Source organism: Helicoverpa zea, chromosome 1 (assembly GCF_022581195.2).
Source record: "Helicoverpa zea isolate HzStark_Cry1AcR chromosome 1, ilHelZeax1.1, whole genome shotgun sequence".
Lineage (NCBI taxonomy): Eukaryota > Metazoa > Arthropoda > Insecta > Lepidoptera > Noctuidae > Helicoverpa > Helicoverpa zea.
Window position 1 is genome coordinate 4355723 of NC_061452.1, and position 26960 is coordinate 4382682.

Genomic DNA, 26960 nt, shown 5'->3' on the forward strand with positions numbered 1-26960 from the left:
TTCAGTGACAAGCCTCGTGAAGGTCGTCCAAAAACCGCCATGATGCAAGTTTATATCGAGGCTGTGCGGCAGCTAATCCTCGCAGACGGACATGTAGCATATGGTGAAATAGAGGCATCCGTGGGCATTTCAGGGACCACAGTCAAAAATATCCTACACGAAGAACTTGGCGTAAGATAGATGATCTCTCCATGGATACCACATTTTCTTAGCGACGACCAAGAAACAGCCCTAGTAAGTTGGTGACGTCAAACTCTGCAGCGATTCGACCGAGGAGAGTCAAAGCAGGTCTATGATATAGTTAGTGATAACAAGTCCTGGATATACGCTTATGATCCGGATTCTAAGCAGCAGTCAGCTGTCTAGGTCTTCCAAGACGAGCCAAAACCGACCAAAGTCGTACGCTCGCAAAGCACTTAAAAAAAAATGGTTGTCTCGTTTTTGGCAAAGGGTGATCGTGTCGCCACTATTGTACTAAAATATCGCGACATGGTTACCGCTGACTCGTATACCATTGTTTGTTTGCCAAAAGTCATCACCGAATTTAGAAAAAACTATCCAAGACTTCGAATGATACTGCACCATGACAATGCAAGTTCGCGCACCGCCCGCCAAACACCGATGTTTTTGAGTTCCCAAAATGTTGTAATATTGGATCATCCACCTTACAGCTGTAACTTAAGCACTAATGATTTTAATACATTAACCAAAATTAAGAAAATTCTTCGTGGACTACCTTTCAGCACACCTGAAGAAGCTGTTGACGTATACAAATCGGCCGTTTTGACTACCCCCACTTTGGAATGGAATAAATATTTAAAAACTGATTTGAATGCATGCAAAAGTGCATTAAATATCGCTAAGTATTCTTAAAAAAATAATAAACGGTAATAACCTATTGGATTATCTATACTTATTTCAAACGACACAACTTAAAAGGCAGCCCTTACACAAGCATTTTCGCAGACACAGGTGCACTCACTATTCCTTCACTTTCATAGCCTGATGGGATGGCAATACGACACAACAGGAGAGAGATCGAGCGCAGGACCGACATTTACGAGCTCGCTCGAAATCGCTTTGTGGGTTTAAGAAGACTTTCACAAAGCAGCCTGAAGCCTGGAAGTTGGTGATTGATACACCCGTGCATATATGCCTTAATAGGTCAGTAAAAACGCTATCTATCTACCTACTGCATTCGATTTCTACTGGTTACCTTTAGCACAGATTACCTTAATAGTTATGCCTTTATATGGTGTATAGGTAGGTACCTTAGCATGTTAATGTACTCACTCTCGTACCTAGCCACGGAGAAAGGAAAGATAGTAGGTACGTAGCAAAAGGTATTGCTGTTCTCTTAGTGTCTTCTCTAAAGTCTTCTTATGCTCCTGCTCCACCTGCGTTAGCGTTAACGTTAATGTCAATGGCCAACTACACTACACGTTACTTATTGCATTAAAAATGCGTGTTGGCTACACTTAGGTACAATTCCGCAAAGAGTTAATCCCTCATGAAGTAACGCGTTAACACACATTAAAGAGGTTAAACTCAGACACACAAAATAATTCTAAAAACTAAAGCTTTCTCATTTGACCATTCCATTATCGTGCTCGTAAAATGCAGTTACAACTTAAACAAAGTATCTACACTCGTCCTTGCATGCGTGCAATGAGATGGCATTAATGTAGCCAACATCACTTAGCGCTCTAAGCTACGCACTAAAACCCTTTGATGTGTCCAAAAAACCGACACCCGAGTTATCGCTTAACGTTTAATGCTATTAATAATGCCATTAGTATAAATTGCCATTAAAACGTTGGCCACATCTGCGTAATGCCAAAATTTAACGCGTTAAGACGCAGGTGGAGCAGTAGCCTTAGTGCTAGCGTACTGGTGATCTTCAATGAAGGTGTTTTCCATAATGCTCCTGCTCCACCTGCGTTAGCGTTAACGTTAATGTCAATGGCCAACTACACGTTACTTATTGCATTAAAAATGAGTGTTGGCTACACTTAGGTTACAATGCCGCAAGAGTTAATTCCCCATGAAGTAACGCGTTAACACACATTAAAGAGGTTAAACTTAGGCACACAAAATAATTCTAAAAACTAAAGCTTTCTCATTTGACCATTCCATTATCGTGCTCGTAAAATGCAGTTACCGCTTAAACAAAGTATCTACACTCGTCCTTGCATGCGTGCAATGAGATGGCATTAATGTAGCCAACATCACTTAGCGCTCTAAGCTACGCACTAAAACCCTTTGATGTGTCCAAAAAACCGACACCCGAGTTATCGCTTAACGTTTAATGCTATTAATATTGCCATTAGTATAAATTGACATTAAAACGTTGGCCACATCTGCGTAATGCCAAAATTTAACGCGTTAAGACGCAGGTGGAGCAGTAGCATAAGTAAATCTTAAGCGTGCTTTTAAAGTTTCATAAGATATTTTAAATTTCATTTTTAAAGAAAATATAACATGTGCTACTAATTTATTTAGTGGAGCACCTAAGTTATTTCTGTGCATCAACTTTGTCAAATCGGACAGGCAAAGTTGGACGCAAGCCAAACGCTCGACGACACATTTTTTTTCACATTCCAACTTCGAATAGATATTTCTTTTTTAAAAATAGTTTAAGATGTGCCACTTAGAAGTTGTCGCTTTCACAAGCAAATAAAACCAAGAAATGTACCTTAAAAATTTATTTTCCTTTTTATTATAACCTAAATTAAGTACGATAGTATAATTAAAAATTAATTATAACAGTTATTAAGTATTTATTATGAATTCACGTTCATATAGCAATGTAATACATATATAATAGTAATTGTGCTTAAAATTACTGTGAATGAAATGCACTATTATGGACAATTCAGTGCGTATTGCCGCTCTGAACAATTTTATACCTTGATGATATGTGTGTATAATTTAGTGTTATATATAACTAAGTACAATATTTCTTCTATATATAAGGCAAGATGGCCACTTCTATGGCTTACTATGTTTCTTTTGGTACGCATCTACTTATAATATTATTCTACTTACATTTAAAGTTATAATGAATGTATATAATTCAATATATCAGACCGAATCATGTTTAAACTGTGAAAACTCCGGGCGCTGAGAGATTCGATTCGGTCGGTAAATATTCAACAATTTTTTATTTATCTTCCACATAATAAATAGTTATCAACATGTAGATTTACAAATATCAACAAAATAAATTACGAATAACAGAATATTACAATTATGATTAAGCTTACGTGCTATGTATCAGTGATACCTACCTACTCGGGTTGTTACCCCTAACTTGTACTATGTCGCCGTCCAAGTCCTCGACTTCATTCTAGGTGAATCTCACTCCCACGCTAATATTTTAATGGCTGCCAAACGAAATAAACAGTTAGTAATACGCCGTTACTAAAATGATACAGAACTGTCCATAGCTGATTTGTATCACGTCAAGCAGTTGACGATGTAATTCGTTTATATATAAGTATATCGATTTTTTAATTAGTAGAATGGCCGGCGACTGCCTATAATTCAATATATTAAAATTACATGGACTAGTAATTGAATTATCCTAACTATTAAATATACTAAGTACCCTAGACCGCGTTGGAGAAACAATTATATATGTAATAATAGTTTAATAGTACAAGGGCGTATAGGTTGTGTACAAAAAATATTGTAGTTTTTTTCACTGAGACAGTAATAAAGTACGTTACTTAAAATTACTTACTAAACCCTTTATTGCTCTCCCTCATTCTTAAGCTAAACCAAGTCCATTTTAGGACTTATTGAGCAACATGGACACGTTAATACAGAACTAGAAAAACTTAAGTTATATCTATGGCGTCTTACAACCAAACAAATTGAGAGACTTCATTTCGAATGAAGATTTTACTCACTTATAATACTTCTTAATAAGTTATATAAGCAATGAAGTTGTAAACTTTTATAAGTTAATGATTTAGAAGAAGGCTTGCTCACATAAGATTGACTCGTTCGAAACTAATCTTCGTAAATCCAAGCGTTAAGTTTAGTTCTAAGGCGTTCCATAGATTTTTTTTTTCAATAAGTAACTGGATAAATGTGTATACATCTATCTTATTAAATAAAACTTTACATAAAATGGAAATTATGGATAGGAAGTACACAATAACTGTGATGAATCAGAGGTTTTTTTAGGTAAAGTATTCGTTTTATAAACAGCTGTCAGAGAGTTAATGCGTTTTCGCAAGCATTGATCGATAGATGCCATAGACTCTCATATGAGGTAACTAATAAATACTTTTCTGATGGTAAAAAAGTTTTGCAATTTATCTATAGTTTTTTCAATTCCTTTTAGGATATAGGCAAGATACATATTTGTTGCTACTGTACCTGCATAAAAAGGCAAATTAAAAATAACTTGCCATAAATTTTTATTTTTTCTTATTAACATGGATAATGCTTTTTTTAATTGTATTTATTGTCATTTAACAGCTGTATGCTTTTAAATGTTATTTTCATTTCTAAATATTAGAATATATTTTTAATATATAGATATCTGAATATGAAGGGTATCTAATAAGAAAATATATCTAACTATGGTCTATACGTATAAAAATATGTGATGTTAGGAAGTTGAATGAATGAGGCAAGAATATTTCAACATAGCTAGTATCTTAACGATATTACAATGGTATTGGTGCTTTTTATAACTTAGGTACACATAGTACGAATAAGTACGTAATCATTAACTACATAGTTTCATCACCACTGAACTGGTTAAGTACCGAGGTCTTAATTCTATAATATAAAAAGCTCATAGCCTTTGGTCATTCTTTAACATTTTTGGTTTATGGATTCAACTAGATTCTAGACGTTTAGTCTAAATATTTGGCCTTACTTCCATCAGAGTGTAATCATTAAATTTTCCTAATGACATGGTTTGCTATCGACTTCACTACGTCCGACAAAAGGCACCGAACGTTCGCTGTAACAGCTGTGTCATTATACTTTTCACAATCAGACCTATAACCGTGTGAGAGGTTCTCGAATTCATTACTGGTGAAACTTAGCAAGTTATTGCAAGTATGTTTACTTTAAACTCAGATCTGAATTCATACTAACATGGGGCGCGTCATCAGTAATGTTTCCGGGAACGGAGTGGTGAGATCTACTGCATCCGCGCCTCTTGCAGCTGCGGGGGGTAGGGCAGGGGGGGCAGGAGGGGGGCGGCCTGCATGCCGCCGCCCTGCAGCGTGTAGTACGGAGACACGTAGCCTGCACCGCTAGCTGCTGCCGCCGCTGCTGCTGAAACATCGAAACATTTTTTAATTTGGCAAGAAGAGACATTCATTTTTCCCCAATCCAAGTTTATTACTACATTTTATGAGAAAATATTTACACGTAAAGCAAGAGAATCTTTGGCCGTATGAAAAGATTCAGAAGACCAAATAGGTAGATACTTGTCTACGAGAAAGTAAATTACAAACCAGCAGCTGTAGCGTAAGGGTCGAAGCCAGCTGCTGCGTACTGCTGTTGGTATGCCGCCGCGCCCTGCGCTGCAGCCGCTTGATACTCGTACAGGTGGTTCGCTGCAGCAACTGCAGCGGCGTGCTGCAGCTGCGGCAGTTGCACCAAGCCACCGGCTCCCGTGCCCACGCTCGCTCCCACGCCGCTCATCGCGTTCATGTACTGAGGCGTGCTGTACATGTATCCAGGCGACAACCTGCCAATTTATAACAAAACTTATATCTAGTTATCCTCCCGCCAATAAAGGCGCAGTTCAGATATAAACTATCTGCACATTTGACGCCTTCTGTCACCCACAATGTCACCTCACGAGCTTCTCGAATTTCTCGTGAGGTGACATCGAATTAATACTCTTTAAAACGGTCACACTACCTAGCCCCAGCAGCCTCGTCAGGCACGAGCATCTAATCTTGTTATGTTAGTAGACATCGATAAACTGTTATAAATATGTAAGTATGCGACTGTCTGCCTATGTCGCCATTGCGGAACCGCCGCCGTGCGTCAGTGCCAGGAAAGTTTAAGAAAATGTAATAAAAATATACAACGGGCGGCACTCCGCCTCGACCGAAATATCCGGACCACTCGGTATTTGCCTAGTTATCGCTACATCGTCGTGCACAGTCAGGGTAATTGATATGTAAATAGCATAGCATCAATTTATACGCATTCCTACTCTTGTAGGCATCGACTATTTTTCATCAAACACAGTCTCTATTAAGATGGTTAACTTTAGTTACCAAGGCCCTTTAACTTCCTACTCTACATTATACTGATCCAACATAGCTTGAATAAAAAATGCAAATTCTGCTTAATTTGCTTATGAAGGCGGCCGAGTTTGTTCAAGAGCAACTTGACTTCGCTCCGAACCGCGTCAGCATTATTGGAGGGCTCTCTTTAACCACACTATTAAGCATCGCACCACTTTTCGATGCAATTATCCATCTTTTTCTACCACTATGAGATGTGATAGAGACGGGCTGACTGTTGTTTGTTCTATTTCGACTGAATTAGCATGGTACAGGGATGGGAGGCAATACGCATGCGTGGTCCACGCCCGCATCCACGCCCCGCCCGCCTTACACGCCCACCTGTGGTCTACTGCTGTGTCGCTAAATACCTACTTCATATCTTGTAAGTAGTTGGATTTGCAGACTAGAGTATACCACAGAGCACGCATCATCTATCTATAGAGAACTATCACATCAGCCTATTGTGTACAATCTCATCTACAGTTGTCATTCTTTCTATAATGATCATACTGCTACGTTATGTTACTTTGAATTTTGCGTCATTTGGCACCCAAGTTAATACATTATCTACTTCGAAGAGAGAAAAATATAGTAGTAGGTGAAAACAAACAGCATTATTATAACTGGCATATAAATACTCACACAAGCCGAGCTGACACATCTACTAAAATACAAAACACAACCACATACTAGACTGATAGCTAATACAGGATGTAGAGGATTCAATTAAATGCCACTTTCAACGTATCTCGGAGAAAGTATATAATAATTACATAAGTTACATGCAAAACAAGTAATCGCAAGAATAATTCAACTAAGCTCGATTAATTCCTATCTGATCATCTGTTGTCTGTTGATAAAAACAATTTGCCTAATCAATAGATAAAACATTATTTGCCTATGCATAATGAATACACATGTTCGTAAGAACCCAATTAAGAATACGTGTCTTTCAGGCCAATCAATTCCCTTCAATTTTCATCACCAAATCAGACGAACACCCTAGCATTTTTGATCATATTGACATTTTGAGTACGAAAAGCAAATAGGTTGATCGATTCCCAAACATCGCAGTAAACCCTATTTGGATTGGAAAAGAAAATAAAAGCGTTAATTCGATTGAAGCTTTCACTTGATTATATCCATTAAAACAAGAGTGTCACTGAATAATATATATGGACAGTTGTGTTGGCGTGGTGGCCCTGGCTGAGCATCGATCGAGCTCACGTCGATGTAATGAACCGACACACGAGGAGTGCAGGCAGGCAGACAGCACGGCGCGCGGGCCCGGCAGCGGCCGTCGAGCGCGCGCGCACACCTACGCACACACAGCGCGCGGTCGACTGCCGCCGCCGCGACCACTCAGTAAGTGTATTAACGAAATCCACCACCAACAAAACTCAATTCAAATCAACAAAATCTTACACGAACACGGCATAAAACATAAAGTAAAGAAAACATTGAGTGTCGAGAACGATGCGTAAAGTGTGACGGCGGTGGGCGGCGCCCGCGACCGACGCCGTCGCCGCCGGCGCCGCCCATGCTCCGGTATAGCTTTGTAAAACGTAAACATTAAAAAACCCAATCGACTAATTCACACCCAAAACGAAAAAAAATCCACTCTCACGCTCACGCTTGCCATAGATACCTATGTGAAAATGTTTGATAATTTAGTCTAGGTGTGGTCCGCCGGGCGCCGCGCCGCTAGCCGTCCGGAGACGCCGCTCGCCTCATCTACCGAGACAAAAGTCAGCAAACTTACTACGCCTTACAACCTGGACCTTAACTAACCTCTTCCTAACATTATGACTAAGGGTCATTTGGTCGCGAGAACATTTAAAAGAATGTCTTTTATATAAGATTTCACTTAGTGTCTACATAGGCAGTAAAAAATACGTGTTTTTGCAATGTCAAAGTTAGGCTTCAGGTTTTCAATGACTTTCCTCAGAAATATTTACTAATGGAAAGTTATAACTTAGACCTAGACATTACAAACGCACGTAGGTACGTGATTATAATTGCGAAGTGCAAAAGAGAGTTCTCAGTCATGATTGTGATCTATGATCCGGAAAAATAAATTGAGAATTTTCTTTGCTAAGAAATAAAAAACTACGTCTGATTTTTGTCTCGTGAGATGTATTCAGAGCGGCATGCGGCGCCGCTAGTGCTGGCAAATATCGAAGTGTTGAACCACTGAACATTGATACATGATACATATATGGTACAGAGTGGACCAGCCGAGCGGCAACTTACCCGTACGGCGATGGCAGCACTGTCTGATAGCCGGCACGAACACCCGCCGCAGCTGCTGCGGCTAACCCGAAACCTGAAAGAAATAAACCGTTATTATTATATGTCCCCTTGCAGAGACCATCTTATTAGAATTTAACCGAAGCTAGGATACAATTTCAATCGTAAAAATAACCCACGTCATTTAGACTACATCATTACTCTTTCATCACGAATGTTCGTAAAGACGCTATTTTCTGTCTCACTTAGCGGAAGTGGCTAGAGTGAAGTCAAACTAAAATATATCTCGAAGAGATTGGACCACATCCAAATGACATGAGAGTCAACTTAGCGCAGGGAACGTCACTGTTAATTTCTTTTTATTGCATTGTTAAGTCGCGCGAGGCGGCGTCTATTTTAGTAGCTCGCCGCCCGCCCGGGCACCGGCATCCATGGGCATACCTTTTGACAAGAAGACGACAAACACACGCTATAAATGGTTTTCGATCTTTGGCACAGGCCGACGCACGTTCATATAGGCATCTTCCACCTAGATGGGCGATGTTAGCCAAAATGACGACACTTCCCGGGTGCCATACTGTTACCTAGCTACATGTACTTAGTTTTCGCGGACCGCTTGTTACAGTGTCAGCAATTTTGAAACCAAATGACATGTCATATTTAGGAAGTGAGCAATCACCAATAATTGTGTGTTTGTATCATAATCTGTGATTAATGGGTAATATTCAGAAGAGCGTAACCTCTACCGGGCTGTAAACGAATTTGCTATTGTGTGGCGAAATTTCACCGGTGATTACAGTGGATCACATCCGCAGCCTCTCCGGATGGTGTTGCGGTTCGCTTGCTGTGGGAGTATGTGGTGACCTTGCTGCTTTCGATTCTGATACAAGTGTGCCCAAATTATCACCTTACGCTTGTTGTGCAATACATCAAAAAAGGATTGCTGTATGGTCATCTACATACATCATGCAAGAACCCTGGTAGAAGAATCTTGGTACCCTTAAATTAACAATTATAGTACGACATCGATATTTGCGTTTATTACCTACAGACATTGTGAAAAATTTGAATGTCCCGTACACATTGTGCACAATGGAACTAGTGATGATCGGCTGAAGTCTGTGGCAAATCGCGTGCCGTACAATGCGCGTGATGTGCCACCGCATTTGTTCGATCGATGCGGTGCCATTTGACGGCCGAGGTCGAACCACTGTCCACCACAAAGCTTATCTTGATTCATTAAATTTTTTCTCTTTCCTTTTATGTCCATTGTCAGTTGGCCTGAATGTAGCGCGATGGTCTTTTGTTGCTTATATGTGACCCAGATAGATTTTAGTCGTAATCGATTGTCAAATACAACACAAAAGGCAAACAGTTGGATTTATTCAGAACGATGTAGAACAAAATATGACGCAGTGCAAACACGCTTTGAAGCTAAAACTAAAATGAATCACTCATCAAAACTTCGGTATAATTAGTCACGGGTCCTCCCTGAAATTATTTTGGACATTGTGTAGGTAGTACGAATCAAATTAAATCGCTTTGTTTGAATTTCTGCTTGAGTTTTTTTTCAGGACGTCTTCTGGAGCTGAGGTCGTCGAACTGCAAAGCCGACAGTAAGTGCTTAACGTCGCTTGTAAGGATTCTACGGAAATACGATTTTAGACGCGCGCCGCCCGAGCGGGATAGAAAGAGGGTATTATTATATAAAGGTATCCAACATACGCACGCATTTTCATTGCCATTAACTTTTGTATGCTCCAGATTTCCACAATATATCAATTTATGCGAAAAGATACATAAACATGTCTAATTACCAACAATTGAAGCATCAGTGATTGCAATGATTTCGTTTATGAGTTCTAGATTTAGAAAAGTGTTTGTGCAGCCAAAACTCTCCAATAAATTTAAGTCAAATGTCTCATTATTGTGAACACAGTTTCATGAATACATTGTAGAATAAATATGTCGTGTTAGTTTATCGGTACCAGAATAGAACTAGATGTGTCGTGGCCCAGTTTCGTATGGCCAAACTGGCCGTGTTGGACTCATGGCCGTCACGGTTTTGTGTTTGGCGAGCCTTTGATCTGATCGGTGTCGTCTCCGACGGTGTCGGTCATCAATCCGACACCTATTTCGCGGTCTGAAAAATTGGTTAGAGCGATTAATTACATCCCTCCCCATCCCGTCACTTGCGACCTCAGTTCCTGGGACACTTATTTTTGGAGAAACACGTGCGCGCACGAGCCAACGGCAATTTTAATGGTCGACGTATCTTTTGCTTCGCTTAATGACCCGGTATGGTTGATAAATTTATGCGATTTTCTGTAACCTATTTCAATTGTTACCTAGATACCACGTGCATTTATGATAACTTTAATATCATTAACTGAGGACAAGTTTTAAAGTCATCTACGTAGGTATGTAATTAATTGGAAGCTACACTTTGTAGATCCTGTACTCCCGACAAAAGATTAAACTGGCGAGGAAAGATGAGGTTCTGGCACGATGCCAAAACTGGTGTCGCGGCAGAGTCGGCCGCGACGACGTTCCCAAAACTGCGTATATTTAGACAAAATAAAGAGCGCGCCGAAGACAAAACGAGACGCAACTCTGTTTTATAAATAACCGCGTCGTTCGCCGGACGGACTCAGCCTCGCCCGACCAACCTCTGCACGCCAGCTGTTGTACATAAATAATAATTAAGACACGAAGAAAGCTCCACGTCCATCTTATGAAGATCATCAGATCAGGTCGACATACGTAGATACGGAGTGAATAAAAAATACAGAAACGTGTTCTCTACTTAAAATTGTAAACGGTTTAAATGTAACGAGAATGTAATCTGCTATAGGAGGATTATCGGAGGATCGAAGGGGCTTCGTGCGGAAGTCGCGGACGGGGATCATGTTTCAGATGGTGACAAAGGGAACGGAACTACTACAGTGAAGTGTTCCTGTGTGAACTGGGGTCACTGCTCGATGCTAGGAGTGCGAGTTCGTGCCGTCTACCTACGCTCACAACTAGTATTCAGTTTCAGAAAATACTAGTTCTATTGATAGTATGTCCAAAAACAAATGACGGCTAGAACATGAGCATTAAGCTACATAGATGTGGGAAAGATAGATAGTGTATGTTGCATAGTAATTAGGAAGATTTTTGGGGCCACATGCCACACATCCGCAGTATACGGAAGACGCTGTTATTCAGTTGGACGGCGTTCAACAACTTCGAGGTTATTAGTGTGGCGACGACGTCGCAAATTAATTTATCTGTGCGCACTAAATCTGGTTTACTTCTAATTCACTGCGAGTTTCCAAATATCTAGAAAATAACTAAGCAGTTGATCATGCGTAGCCTAGAATAAATGTGTAAAAGTATTTATTATTTATAGGCTGTTCGACGATCTACTGAAATGTTTCAACATGCTTTAACAATCAATTACCTAAAGTAAATTGAATATTGATCAAAATTATGTTTACTTAATGCTGAAAATGTGAATATTACAATTAGTGAAGAACTAGTATTTAAATAATAATAGCAATAAATTGATAAACTAATACTCATGTAAAGGTTACTCGAATCATCCACCAACCGCGAACCAAATCATTCCTCAAATATCTTCCAAAAATCTCTAAAGAGAAGAAGACAGCAAACATTTATAGAAAAGTCGCATTCCAAAAATTCCGAAATTACATCAAAGCGACACTGAAGGTAGGTAATTACAAGTTTCCGTTGCAATAAAACGAAGATACAAACAATCGGTGTGAAGCGAGATCGTATCACGGGCCACGCGACCGCCACTGGCTGACCATTATGGCTTCGCTTCATACAATTATAAACGATGCTCGCATGTATCGATCTGTGGTTATGCTTTTTGAAGATAAGCTGCTATTGTACTAGCTATATGGGGAACTCCATATGCCATCAAACCTGTGGTACTTATTTAAAATCGTAAGCTAAACTATAGGACCCTTAATACAGTGTCTGGTATGTAGAAGTGTGATGTAATAGAATACGAGGATTACCTAATAACAAACATTGATAAAACGAATCGTAACATGACACCGAAAGCTAGATTTCTAGTCACTTTGTAGGGTTTCGCAAAGATTACTGAAAAGCATGAGTAAGGCAATGTACGATGAAGCAGAAACAAATTAGGTACATAGCAAATCCGTAATAAAAAGTATTACATGAGGAAATTCTTTAAAAGAAGAATCAAGTCAAATGCCATGCAGCTGGCGATTTGTAATTGAACAACAAAAGAAACTGTAAACCACCTCATCACTCAGTTGCATCTAAAATTAACGCAGACTCAAACGAACAAAAATCGATTAATTAAATGAACGAGTTCGCTGTGCCGTATCGATTGGAAGAGCGGCGCGTGCGAACCCATCGGTGCAGTCAGCGCCTAAATCCCAAAGACTAAATAAAAATAGTCGCTGGGGTGTGTTAGCCACTGCGGGGGGTTTGGGCACATAAGTAATGCACGAGCGAAGGGCGGCCGGCGCACGCGATCCGCCTGCAATGCCAAACACAGGGACAACCCCTTCCCAACACCGCAAAGGGCCAAGCTATCCATTAATCAATGATGACTTACATACTTACTGCTCAACCGTCATTGTGTAATAGCTTTAATACTTGAGATGTCACGTACAAAAAATGTATTTAATTCTTTTTTTTTTAATTTACCGCCATCCACAAAGTCTAATCAAGCCAAGAGGTTTTTTCGCTCAGAGACTTATTCACGACAGTCAAATTCTGAAATCCGTGTTTACAGTTCGCTACTACGATGTTAGAGAATATGAATCAGAACGCAAGCTTTCAGGAAAATTACAAAGAAAATGTAATTACAGACTCAAGTAATTTTAACACCTACACGATATGCATGGACAACGAGTCGTATTCTACTCGAATGTTTCTACATCACTCGAATGTTTTCGATTGGAAACCTTTCAAAGACAGGTGTGAATCGATTAGTGCGGTGCTGGTTCCACTCAATAATTCATAGTGTCGCCTGGTATGTTTGGACAAGTGGCCCGTTCGGCCTTCATCAACACGCCCATATAATAAAACTTTAACAATGTTTTCATAATCGACGCCAGGCCCGCTGAAATCGCCCATTGGTTGCAACCACTACGGTGTATTTAGAAACTGGGCTACACAAATTTCTTACCGCAGCAGTTAACGTGTACATTATGTATGTAAACAGCGTGCCTACCGCCGCGGTACAATGTTACACTAAAATTCAGTTTTCATTATACCTATTGTGCAAAAATACACCTAAATAAACAACGAGGAATGTCTCGTTAACTGTTTCAGTTCTTCAAATATGTTAAATGAAGGTACAATTGTCTTTAACGCCTTCATAGAAATAAAACTAGAAATAGTTCAAATAAAAATATGCACATATGTAACCAAGTATATCTATTCCTTTCACTCGTACATGCGCGTTAAGCTGGCTTATTTATTTTGGCGAGAGCCACGATGCGCGGGCGCCGAAGACAGACAAGCCGTTACGCCTCCATCAAGCCCCGTGAATGGATTTCCATAAAAAAATATTATTCTGGCCTAATCCAAACCAGACTCTGCCTACTTTAAGCGAATCTAGTTTTACTGCTCCAATAGCCGAAGATTCATAATTCATGAATAGCAAAAACCAACATACTACGAGTAATTTGTAATACAGTAGGATACAATGCAGGAGATAATTTAATGCTGTCATTTATATTCAGTTCTTTTGAAGCTGTAAATACAGAATAAAAAAAGTTTGTCGTTTTTTACACTTGATATTGAGGCGTAGTTAGCAAGTTGAATGCGAGCGCTTGCATATCATTTTCTGTAAATCAGCCCCTCCGTAACGGTAACGGCCAAGCTTGCACTCGCATTATTTGAGGACAAAGCGTTCCCTAAAACCGGCCTAGCTAACGGTCATTTTCTTTACAAAGCTTATGAACCAAATCTAGATTAAGGGGATTGGAACATTTGCAAGCGTGTTGCAAATGTATGCACAGTGAACAGACTCTGGGAGTATTATTTCAACGTATCAGTTAAAGGTACGTTTGAAGGGCTTCGTAAACAAATACAGTGCGGCTCCGACGTTGTGTATAAACCAATTTTACAAGACACAAAATGTAGACTAAACAGGCTCTGTGGCGGCAGATTTAATGCGTTTCCCGCGATGTTTCCAGTCGCAAGCTAAAACTAAACTGTTTGATTCAAATATTTGAGCACAAATCCGTTCACAATCTACGTAGAAGTAAAACGTCTGAAATCACAAAACTAATAACTGCACACTGACTTCATTGTGTTGGTGTTCTGGGCACAGAGATTCCCGGAATCGATAAAATCATAGAGCATAATCATAGGATGGCTTTAAAAACATTTAGCTAAATCTAGCAGAGAAATCAGTAACTGACTAAACGCTGACTTTGCTCAATGCATCCTATAACAAAACTATAAAATTCAGACATAAAAAAATTACTCACGAAAAACATCGCTTCCAATCGATACCGTAAAATCAGACACTTTTATAACCGTTTATCGCAAAAAGCACCCTATCAAAAATATTGCAGATCAACTTTTGGTACATTTATTATGTTTATTGTATGTTCGTTACTGTTTATAGGATTTACGAAACCTAGCGAGCTGTAAACAAGTTCGGAGCTGACGCAGGGTTGGTATTGCGCGCGGGCATATCATAGGGAGCGTGGCATATGGCGCGGCCGGTATAGCGAACCAGGTGTCTCGTCATGCGCGCCCGCACCCATTGTGTCAGGCACCCCTCCCCCCGGAGCCGGCAACTGTTTTCAATGTGTGCACTACCCGACACATTGAACAATGCCGCGACCTCCGTAAACGTTGTTGTAGTAAGGATGCGGAGCCATTCATTCGCTCTTCAATTTTCTCAGACATCTGACAAAGACCCGACGATCAGCTGTTCGGCCGTCAATGAACTAGGTTTTTTGTAACGGCCTTTATGGTGAATTTTTAGCTGTAACCAGATGTTATTCCTTTACAATAATAAAAATAGATCTTATATCCGCATAACCTAATAGAAGTGGTAACAAGAATTTGGTATGTACCATACAAAGTAGGTGCGAAGGCCATACCGAATCACACCCTACCCTCATATAGCAGGGCAAATTGCCCTGCAATCTAAGTAAATGTAGTGATTCTTTTGCATAAAATTATATACGCCACGAGTGGCTATCAAGGTATTGTTGATTGCGTATGCGCGGAAGTTTCATTATGCTATGTCATTCATGTTAGCTCCAACCATGTGATGGTCAGTTAGTGTGGTTATAGTAAATTGGTTTATGTGAATCGCTTGAATCTCTGCCAATGCTCTGAACTCAGCCCGAACGAATTGATTAGAGAAATTGTAATTACTATGATTACCTATGTGAATGAAAATTATATTATTCATGCAAACTGTTGGGAAGGGAAATACTTAGCGCTTAAAGTATTTGACAAAATATTTTCTGCAATTTCATGATGATAGTTAAAATCCGTAGGCTGAAATCGATTACTTTCATGAATAAGTACATATTTGTTCCTGTTATACCAACCTATATGAGTAGTGAATTTATGCCGATTATCAAAAATACCATTTGGCTTTTACATCCAGGAAGCTCTAGAATCAATTTACTTATAAATTATCAGGAATATAGATATCATAATTATTACATGGAATCATTATATCAGTTTATATCAAAGATGAATATTATGTTTCATTTCCGAAGCAGTGAGGCGGAACGAATAACCATTGAAGCCACTGTATCAACAACAATTTTATTTTCAAATACACTTCGCGTGACAAAAAACTACCAACTCTCTATTATCTTTAGGGTTATTATAATTATTACCAATGTCCCGTTTCACCTTCGTATGGATGTACCTTCATTACGCTAAATTGCTGGACTGAATACGAACGATGATAAATTACGTATAGATCGATCAAACGTGTCATATGGTAGACGTGTCATGTTATTGTATTGTAGTACATATCTATACTAATCTAGGTATACTCAGCATAATAAAGAGGAATAATTTTATTGTTTGTCTGTACCCTAAAGGCTCCGAAACTACGGAATCGATTTGAAAAATACTTTCACTGTAGGGAAGCAAGACTACCCCCGACTCCCTGAGTAATATTGCAACATATTTTGTCAAGGAACGGAAATCGGTGAAACCGCGGGCCTCTGCTACTTGTTTATTATAAACTTGTGAGCGATGAATGTAGAACCAACTAAAAACAATCATAATTATTTAACTTTTAATTTTACGCATCGGAAACGGTTGCCGTCTGAAGGACAAACCAATTAGTGTTTTTTAACCGTCTACATTAAAGAAAGTGCAATCAAACTTTTATGCAACACTCATACACACTAAACTCGGATATTTGATACGTTAATCGAATTGCAGCCATTGTAGATAAGAAGAAAACTGACCACCTAATATCGAAACTAAAAATAGCTAGATAAAATTAAATTATTAAAATGTAACTATGTTACTATCCCGGTTTTTTTGCAACCAAGTGTTAAGTAAAAGGAACACGTTATTACCCTTTTTCCTTGTACCCGGAATGTAGATGCAGAGATTACAGAAAGGTTACACTATGTCACCTTGCAAGGGTTACACAGCGTGTCCGTGGGGCGCAATCAATTAGCGACCCGGGTATACCGAGCACTTCCGTTTCCGAGCGTTTAGGGACTTCCGGCGGGGGCGGGACACTGATCGCTCCCCATACACCACAAAACGACCATAAACCATCAACCTTTCTAAAAAGAACCTTATGTACCTCCAATTAAGGTTCACTTTCCTTTGTACGTGGTGTTAAGGACATGTCCTGCTAGGTTCTCTGTACTAATCACTATTGTGTTTGACACGTCACCGCGGCAGTCGCAATAAATTGTAATTAATGGCGACGACGCTTATTAGTTTATAGACAGTTTAAAATTAAGTTACTATATGTAATTAAGGCTTGATTATTATTTTAACTGTCTATTTGAAAATGTGGATTGCTGCCCTTTTAAAGTAAGTGGCCATTTTTTAAATATTGTCTATGGCATTTGCAACCTTCTTCCGATAATATTGTCATTGAGCAGCACTTCATTAATTTACCTAACCGCACTTAGAGATATCATCAAATGATTCGTTATCAGTAACCACTCACTATCGGATTGCTATCGGGAACTAATCAAAAGATATAAATAAAGCGACCCACTTGTGCCTTAGCGGTTATTAAATAGATCATTTTACATAATTATGCGATTGGTTTTCATGAAACCAATGTATTTAAGATAATAGAAGGTAAACTTCCAAAGCGAAGTGTAATAATTAAAGGTCTAAAAAACTCATATTAGGTATATTTATTTTGAGGTCTCTTTCAGTAGAATCTATTAAGCTTCAATCTTCGGTAGAATATGTAATAGCTTTTTCTCCATTTCCTGAATCAAAATACAAAATACGCAAGTCAAATCAGCGTACCTTGTTATGTTTATAAAATTTTAGATCATTTACATAGTATAAATGTTAATGCTGGCACACATGTAAGTAAGCCTGACCCCCGCGAAGGCATTGTATCTCACACGACGCGATCTCACAATTTTTTGTCCGTTGACAACACGCTGACGAAAACGAAGTCGAGGCACAAAAAACGATCATGTGTACGTTTGTACCAACAAAAAATGCTCCTTTTACAAACAGCTGAGCGTTGATAAGCTTCGCTCGAAGTTACGGAGGTTAAACAACCCTTAGGAAACCAACCCGTAGAGATAATGTGCTCTGAATCCTTTGTCTGTGCCTGTCTTTTTGAACGAGTTTTACATCCTTTTGCCACCACAACTGTCAGGCTGTTTAGTAAAATTTTACATCATAAAGACGCAAATTATCTTGAATAGCAACGGACCTTTCGGACCAAATAGTTTGGATACGAATCTTGTAACCGTTCCCAGACTTAACAGTTTTTAATGTTTAGAAAACAATTTCCTGTCATATTGTTCAATTTTAAATACGGATATTGCCCAATTGTTCACAGTAATAATAAGTGCGCCTAGTACACACATAGGTACATTTACAGTATGGACCTACCTATTATGTTTCTGTACCCAGCGTAAAATGACTTGTGAAACGAAATGTGTTGTGAATGTTGTGAGACTGTTTATATTAATACCCTTTGTGTGACTCTGATGCCAAAAAAGTACAACTTCCATGAACATCGTTTATGATCTCATATTCAGTGAATGTAAAATTAAAATTCGAAAGCGACAGGTTAACAATACCAGTTACCTGCTACGTATTGACCTATTTCCCGCAGCCGGCAGTCACTTATCTTGGTATCGATAAGGCAAGCGTGTCACTAACCTGGCGCCAGGTTCCCTCTGGGCTTGGCTCCGAGGATGGCGAGATTAACGTTTGCTTTCCTCCCGTCTATGATGGGATTCGGGTCCTTGCACGCTCTCTCCGCCGCCGCTCGGTCACCCATTATTACCTGAAAACAAACGCTTGGCTTAGAACTATTTTTAACGTAATTTTATGCCGAATCCATATAACTAACAAACACGTTGAAGGATGACGTCGAGCCGGCATTACCAATTGTAATGCATGCGCGGGTCGTCACCTCATCGCTTCTACTATTCAATCGACCATTTTGAATTGACCTTCTTCGTCCCCCGCTAGGGTCTGAGCTTTGAATAGACGGAAACACACAATATAACAACGGGGGTTCATTTTAAAATGGAACACTGCTTTAAGGCAAATGTCTGATGACCTCCAGATATCGAAAGTCTGGAATTGTAAATTAAAATATATTTAGATTTACTTTTTTTGGATTTGTGACCGTTTCCTGATCAACATAGCCCACTGTTCATTTGGATTCATGTATTTTGCCTTTGATCGTAAAAAATATGTGTTCCCATGACACCGAAAATGTTTTTTGTGTGTTGAATTCTTACGCATTGATTTCCGTAGTGTGTTGTTTTGCAATAATCACAGATTAAACAATGATGCCCATGATTTTGAAATTTAATACTTATTGTATGTTAATTTCTAGTGTTATAAAGGAGCAATGTATAAATTAAATATATGGTTCGGTAAGTTGCACACTTCGTAACGTAAACCGTACAAATCGTAGTTAGGCGCGGTGTGCGATAAGGAATACTATCAACGCGCGGCTAACTGCCTGTTAGTTGATTGGCTGTAAGTTTGATTGTTCTGCCGAACTGATCTTTAAGTAACGGCTAAGCAACAGTTGGCATTGCTTATAGTTTGATCATTCCATCTACCTACCTCCATTAATATTTAATCAGAACACACACAACACAAACTACCGCCAAAACAATTTGTTCACATATGTGGGAGGGATAAATTGCAAACCTTGTGACGGTTTCCAAACCTACTTTCCTGAAACAACCTGATGAAATGCAATAACTCTACACTTGCTTTAAAAAAATGCAATGTCATCAAAATATTCCTAAAAGATTATTTTTTTTATGTAACAGCTTACTTAAGATAACTTTCGAAGAATTCAATGGATAAAGATAAAGTTTAGTAATGAACGAGTATATAATCATCATCAGTAAAATGCTATATTTTTTGCACGACGACAGCGTAAAACATTGCTCAAATGTAGGTAAGAAAAAGGTGTTCCTCATACATATAGGTATGTACATATAACTTATCCAATACTCGTTCAACGGTTCAACTTATCAATTGTAGGTATATGCATAATTGAACGTCGTGCATTTTACTTGAAACATGACGAGAATGCAGAACGCATTTTAATTTTCCTTTTCCTACGTTGTGAAGCCGTTTACGGCCATTTCCGATATTCTTTGATTTGCTAACGAGAGATAGAATTTTGACAATAAATATGGTCTTGGTACCTATATGGTTCATGGTCTTTGCTGTTATTATTTTTTTTAATTTATAGATGGACTAGTTATTTCTGTTATCTACGAGACTACGAGTACATTAGTAGAATTGTGAATATAAAGATGATTAATGGAAATGAATGATCTTTAGAACCAAACAAATATATAAAACTAGACTATATGATACATATAGTTTAGTTATTGTGTTCAGAAGATGTTATCTTGTATGAAACCAATACAAAGGTATCTATGTAAGTAGTGAATTATAGTTATCGATCAGCGATTCTGCTAGTCTGCGGGCACTTCAACCTTCGACGACACACGTTTATGTAACATTTACCTATATAACAACTCAGTTCTAGCGGATTCATTCGTACCCTAGATACCTATCGTTTCTCTGATACCAAAATATTCGTGATTCCACAAAATGTAATTTAGTAACGGTTTCTTCTTCTTAAGAAGTGCCCTGCAAGTTTTAAAATCACTTAACAAGCCTAGTATCAGAGTTTTTCCACTTCACAGCCTTTAATGTGAAATCATAACAGCGACCACTGCTGAGTGGCATTCAGAGATGTAGGCTTTACATGACGCCTTAGGTACAGATTTCAACTGCTAACTTGCAACGGTAAAAAGTTTTCTTAAAAGGTACAACTATTCGCTGCATGGTGACATATTCCCTCAGTTGCGGAAATATAAATAAATAACACACTCCATTGTCTAGATAAAGACAGTCATTATTTTATATAATATTCTTTGCACAACTTTAAATTCTCGCATCCATCGAAGCAAAATATTTGTATGTATGACCTTCATAATCAGAATGAAGAAGCATTATACATATTTTATTTTATTCGAAAAACAAAATGTCTTATAAAACAAAAAAAAACAGACGAAGTCATAGACAAAACAGAAAAAGGAGTTAGTAAGCATTTTTGACAGTGTAGCCAACTTAAAGGTCTACGACGTAGCCCGTAGCCAGAGAAGGCGTGTCCATAATCCGCCCATATCACCGCACTTCATACAATCTTTAATAAAGTTAACTAGAAAACAATTATTATGTCATGGCGTTTTTAATATTTTATAACTTAATAAGTGTAATAGGTGTGTTAATTCATATAATAATGTCGTTGGAACATCTTTGGCAGTAGTTACGGGTAGTCAGCCAGTAAGTCTGACAAGCAATCTTACAGCTTGGCAAAAAAGAGTGTGGAATAAATGAGGTCAGCACTATCGCACCTGTGGCAACCCGGAATACTACGACTCACAGATTTTGATATTTGTTATTTTTGGAGATATTCAATCCTAAGTAGGCGATGTCAATGGGACACTTCAATGTCCAGTATTAACGATGTTAACAATTTTTATTTGATTTTGATTTTTAGTTCTAACTGTCACCGCGTGTGACTCTTTTTTGCCAAGCTGTACCTAGGGGTATTGGATTGCCCGGGTAATTGGGTTGAGGAGGTCAGATAGGCAGTCGCTCCTTGTTAAACACTGGTACCTACCGGTTAGACTAGAAGCCGACCCCGTCATCGTTGGTAAAAGGTTAAGCAGATATTGATGATAACTTAATAAGTGTCTAAGATTTCAATATATTCTGAACAAATAAGTATAAAGTCATTCCACGTAATGCATTTTTTACGAGTAACATTGAAGGAAGCCGTCATGTTATCGGAAGTAGTTATTTAATTAAATTGACCATTACATAAGTGTGTAGCTGACCACTTAGGCTTGAGTGTAATAAAGTAATCGTCGAAATATAATTTAAAGGAAATAATCATAACGGGCCAAATAACATTTATTGTAACCTTTTCAGTTTTTGAACCAGTCGTAGTGACTAACATGTACATCATTTTAAACTAAGCATATAAATATAACATTGACGCTGTATTGTTATTATTTTTTCTTTTATTATCTTTGTTCTTCTATCTTTATTTTCCGTTTATTGAATATTTATTTTTATTTATTTTTTATATCTTTGGTACTTATCACTTATATATAATGTATATTATGTATGTATACCCTAAACTGCTCGTTTTTTCATTGTGTTCTACGATGAGATATACTCCATCCAAAGGTTGTCTGGAAGAAATCGCTATTTAGCGATAAGACCGCCATTTGTACTGTACTTTGTGTGTTGTGATGTTCTGTGTTGTCAATTCCTTTTTTGGTGTACAATAAAGAATAATCTAATCTAATCTAATTGACAGATTTTTATACATTTACTTTTTGAGAAACTTCTTAGTTTACTAGCTGTTCCCCGCGGTTCCACCCGCATCCCGTATGAAATACTTTGCAACCGGAAAAAAGTAGCCATGTCCCCTGAAAGCGCAACAGACAGACAGAAAGCTAAAGTTTCTATCGCATTAATGAAACAAATTACTAATGATTGTTGATAAAATAAATAGATTTTGATTAAATAACTGCAATAGTTGCAAGTAGCAATTCCAATCAAAACTAAATGATTTTACCCTTGAACTTAAGAATTAATCAATATTATGAACGCTAAATTTTATAATGAAGAACTTGTATTTTAGAGACCTCGTCCATGAAGAAAATAATCAAATTAAATTGAAAGGTTGGGCATGCATTTTAGCATGCAGAATTGATTTGTTATTTTGTTTTTTCTTTATAGCCACGTTACTTTTGCAGCAACGCAATGCATGCGGTGTTTTAGTTTTTTTTTATTTTGCTACATAATTATATTGCACTTTTAAACAACCTACCGACATCTAAACGCGGTGTCACCCGATTCTCAGGGGGTCTACTCGTATCCCCGCGTAAAAAGTAGTTTACATTTCTCCGTCTCCAGAGTGCCGCCTATCTCTGTACCAAATATCATATCCATCGATTTAACTATTTAAAGAACGCGTAACCCACAGAGTTATTATTGAGTTACTTTTGAGTTTATAGTATTAGTACGGATTCCATGATCTCAAAAATATTATACTACCTACGTTGATCAATAGAAGTATATCGTTTGATCTGATAAAAAAACTGTAAACTAAGTAGTTAATAGACAGCAAATCTATCGAATATTAAAAAATGACAGCGACTCAGGAAATATGGTTCAAAGAAGATTTCAGATTCGTCAATCAAAATGTTTACTATTTCTTTCATGAATCTGAAAAAATTATAGTTTGCTGAACGTTCCCGCTTTTCAGTCAAAAAAGTCAAAAGTAAAAAAAAAGGCCTTGAATTAATTTAATTCGTTAAAAACAATGTGGCCTGGATTGCTGTTCAGTAGTTCTTCAAATAAAACTAGAATAGAATTTCAGTTTTCAGTAAAATTAAAAAGAGGTTGAAAGATATTACCTCTTGTCAAGTCATAACTTGTAATCTTTGATTCAAATTAGAACTTAAATAAAACATGCAAGAGTTTATTTTGGCTAATTATACAAGTTTTGCAGCAGTCATGAATAAAGTTACACTTAGTTAACGTAAAGATGGGGGCTTGAAATAAATACGATCATTCTTTTGAAAATGAAATTATCAATGGTCTTGCTACCCAGCCGAACAAATTCTAACTCCCATTATTTGACATGAAAACTGCGAATTCACAACGATAACTTATTATAGGTGAAATATTTTATGTTAGAAAAACCGAATTTCATTACAAGATTTGTTTGCCGATTAAGCGATAAAGATTGCAAAGTTAGACACAATCACGTCATTAAATATTGTTATCCATATCTTCATGAAGATACTGATTATTTCCAAGGAATACGATTTGGGAAATTAGATTGAAATTATGTTTATTAAATATGTATGCAGATCTTTCTTTACTGATAGTGTTTTTACGTAACTGAAGAGGGTGTAAGACGTGAATGAAGCAAAGGATTGTATTACGAACTTCTTATAAATGATCCTACTTTTAGGAAGAGGTTAGATCTCTCAAAGGCCCAGATTTTGCATATACTCATGAGAAAAAAATTGTTTCCAAGTTTGTATCACATAAATTCATAGTAAGTCACACCGAAAACTTTTTGTCATACCACAATAATAATGTAAGTAAAGTTTTTTGTTATCAAATTAGTGTCATAATGATATTTACAATTTTTTCCGTGTTCGTAGATTTTTTATACTTTTCTCAGTATATGGTGTTCCTCGTTGTTCAAACTACTCAGTGCTCAGCGTGCTATCAGATGACGTTCTTTTGTTTTCCATGAGTACTTTAGCACGTCCCGACTGGATCCCGCGTCGGTCGCTTCGACCCAATGGCTATGTGGAGCAAAGGGACTTGCACCAGCTAGCTAGATGTTGAGCATTTGTAGTGTTAACTCTTGATGTTGTTATGTAATACGTAAGTATGTATATGTTAATTAAATATTTATTAAAAGGAGGTTCAATTGATATCCTGACTTTACAAAAGACTGGTGACACTTTTAAAATATTAATTACAATCATTAGAATGGAATACCTAGTTTACAAATCTTTTTATATCAGTAACTGCAACTTCTAGGCTTTCTTAAAACCAATTTGCATAAAAAGCCATCACATAAAAATTTAATTACCCCCTAAAGATCTCATCCGTAACCAATCTTTGATTGTTTCCTCATACAAATAATGCATTAACATCAATTATGTTTCAAAACACAAATCATTTTGTCGACCCAAAGTTATTAGACTATATCCATAAACTTTATGGATAGCTTTCGTAAATGAAATTTTAGTTTACAACACATTGAAAAGTGTTACGAACGATGAATTGCGATTATTACAGCTATTTGGATGTCACAGCGAGGGTGCTACGCGCACTGTTCCCTCAGGGTCCAACCACCCCTAGCACGAATTGAAAATGGGGTTGTGATTCATTTCCCACGAGCCCCACGCTGCACCAAACAAAAAGCCTCTAACTTTATTACATTCAACTAGCTGCATTGAAAAAAACGTCATTTGATGCATCTGTTGTTTAGAAATAATACTATACTCGTAACAGCTTAGGTATAACTTGGTAAGAAATCATGAAACTACACTGCGCGCCAAATTCATTATTCACACAAACATTCGTCAAGGAGTATCGATGCATATTAAAAAGTGTTAGTATTGTAAAATATTCCTGATTCACGTGTCCCTGACATGTTACATTTGGCAATGTAAATGTTTTCCCAATACGACAGCGCGCTGTCCTGAAATGAAAAGCGTCGGCAATGATGATGCACTTCAGAGTATTGCGCATCGTGCCCTCTATTTTCAGTAAGTACCTAGCTTGTTTGACATTTATACCTGCGTGAAACAACTTCCGTGTTTGATGTAATTTCGCGATATACGGTATGTGTACATGTACGTACTGAGCTGCCGGTGGGTTAGGTATAATGTAGGTAGCAATGAGGTGCGATAACGCGCTAACTGTGCGATACGGTCGCTGTTTCAGAGCCAACACGAGTCGACTGCGCACGAGCATTTAAAGTTTACGTGTCAATTCAATGCTTTCGTTTCAGGAAAATGTCTAAGTTACAAGTCAATTTCAGGTTATGGTGAAATAGTCAAGAGTAGTCCATAAACATGTGATCAAAATACTTACAAAGCCATATCCTCTGCTTTTGCTGGTCTGTCTGTCTGTAATGACGACTGCTTCCTCGATATCACCGTAGACTGCAAAGTGTTCCCTGAGGCTCTTGTCCGTGGTGTGGTACGGGAGTCCTCCGACGAACAGCTTCGTCCAGGTGGTATCCTTCTGGCCCGGCAGCGCGCCTAGTGCCAGCAGCCCCTCGGGCTCGGCCGGCAGAGCGCCCGCCATCAACATGCCTTGCACAGCCTCCGTCGCGCCGGCCACCGTTGCACTCTGCTAACACTGTCACTGCCGCTGTCGCGGTCTACCAGGCTACGGGTCGCACGAGTGTGTAGGTTAAGTTACAGTAGTAAACACCGGCGTGTGTGCGGGAGCGACCGTTCGACGTGGTGGTTGAGCGCGGACTGATGCTCGTTCGAAGCGCACGTGGCGCTCCGGTACTAATTTTAGCCCCCGCCGCGCCCCCCTCGTCACCAGATGCGTCGGCACCGTCCCGGCCACATGCGTTGCGTGCCCTACCATGCCCTACTGCCTGCTACCCTCCACTCATGCTTAATGATATGCCTCGTTATCAAACTTGTGTTGGTCTTCGATTAACTAACTTGGACTCACCTACTGCCCGAACTTTCAACAGTTCATGACAGTTCTTTTGGCAAACATATGCGCAACTACGTAGGTATCGGAAGAAATTTGTTACCAATGAATGCGCAGAATTAATAACACAATCATCCACTTCAACTTTTGCTTGGAAATACTTGAAAATTGGCAGATCTAAGTTACTTTTCCTGAAACCAAAACACAGACTCGACGTAAAAGCTAAGACCGCATCTATTCAAAAAAAAGTGGGACAAAGGCAAACAATACGGAGACGCGCGTAAATAATTAGGAATGGTAATAAATTGGTCAAAACGTCTGAAGAATGACCTCACAAAATATAAAGATCTTTTGACCTTGCGTTGCAGAGGTAGCTGTAATAGCCAAGTTAGTAAACATTACATCGTTATGTAGGTACGTGAAGTTTTTTGTACTTCTGAAGACGTTGTTAGG

At 38.4% G+C, this 26960-nt stretch overlaps 1 protein-coding gene across 2 annotated transcripts; it reads right to left on the reverse strand.

Annotated features, from left to right (window-relative positions):
* Positions 1-2690: 2690 nt before the first annotated feature.
* LOC124644311 (RNA-binding protein 38-like) lies at positions 2691-26568 on the reverse strand. 2 transcript variants are annotated; one of them, XM_047183648.1, is made up of 6 exons: positions 25926-26568; positions 18894-19020; positions 8529-8601; positions 5487-5722; positions 5122-5304; positions 2691-3386 (listed from the first exon to the last, which is right to left on the reverse strand). In XM_047183648.1, the coding sequence occupies exons 1-5, from the start codon at positions 26145-26147 to the stop codon at positions 5168-5170; spliced, it is 795 nt and encodes a 264-aa protein (XP_047039604.1). In that variant the 5' UTR covers positions 26148-26568; the 3' UTR covers positions 2691-3386; positions 5122-5167. The 2 variants fall into 2 exon arrangements, with proteins under 2 accessions (XP_047039604.1, XP_047039669.1); XM_047183713.1 differs by having other exon boundaries at positions 5122-5301; positions 25926-26564.
* Between the last annotated feature and the right edge of the window lie 392 nt (positions 26569-26960).

Excerpts from the sequence above, each read along its gene's own strand:
- LOC124644311 (XM_047183648.1), bottom strand. The coding sequence starts at position 26,147 with ATGTTGATGGCGGGCGCTCTGCCGGCCGAGCCCGAGGGGCTGCTGGCA. Across the intron at positions 5,723-8,528 it reads GTGCTGCCATCGCCGTACGG|GTTGTCGCCTGGATACATGT; the intron begins GTAAGTTGCCGC and ends ATAAATTGGCAG. Across the intron at positions 5,305-5,486 it reads CCCTTACGCTACAGCTGCTG|CAGCAGCGGCGGCAGCAGCT; the intron begins GTTTGTAATTTA and ends TCGATGTTTCAG.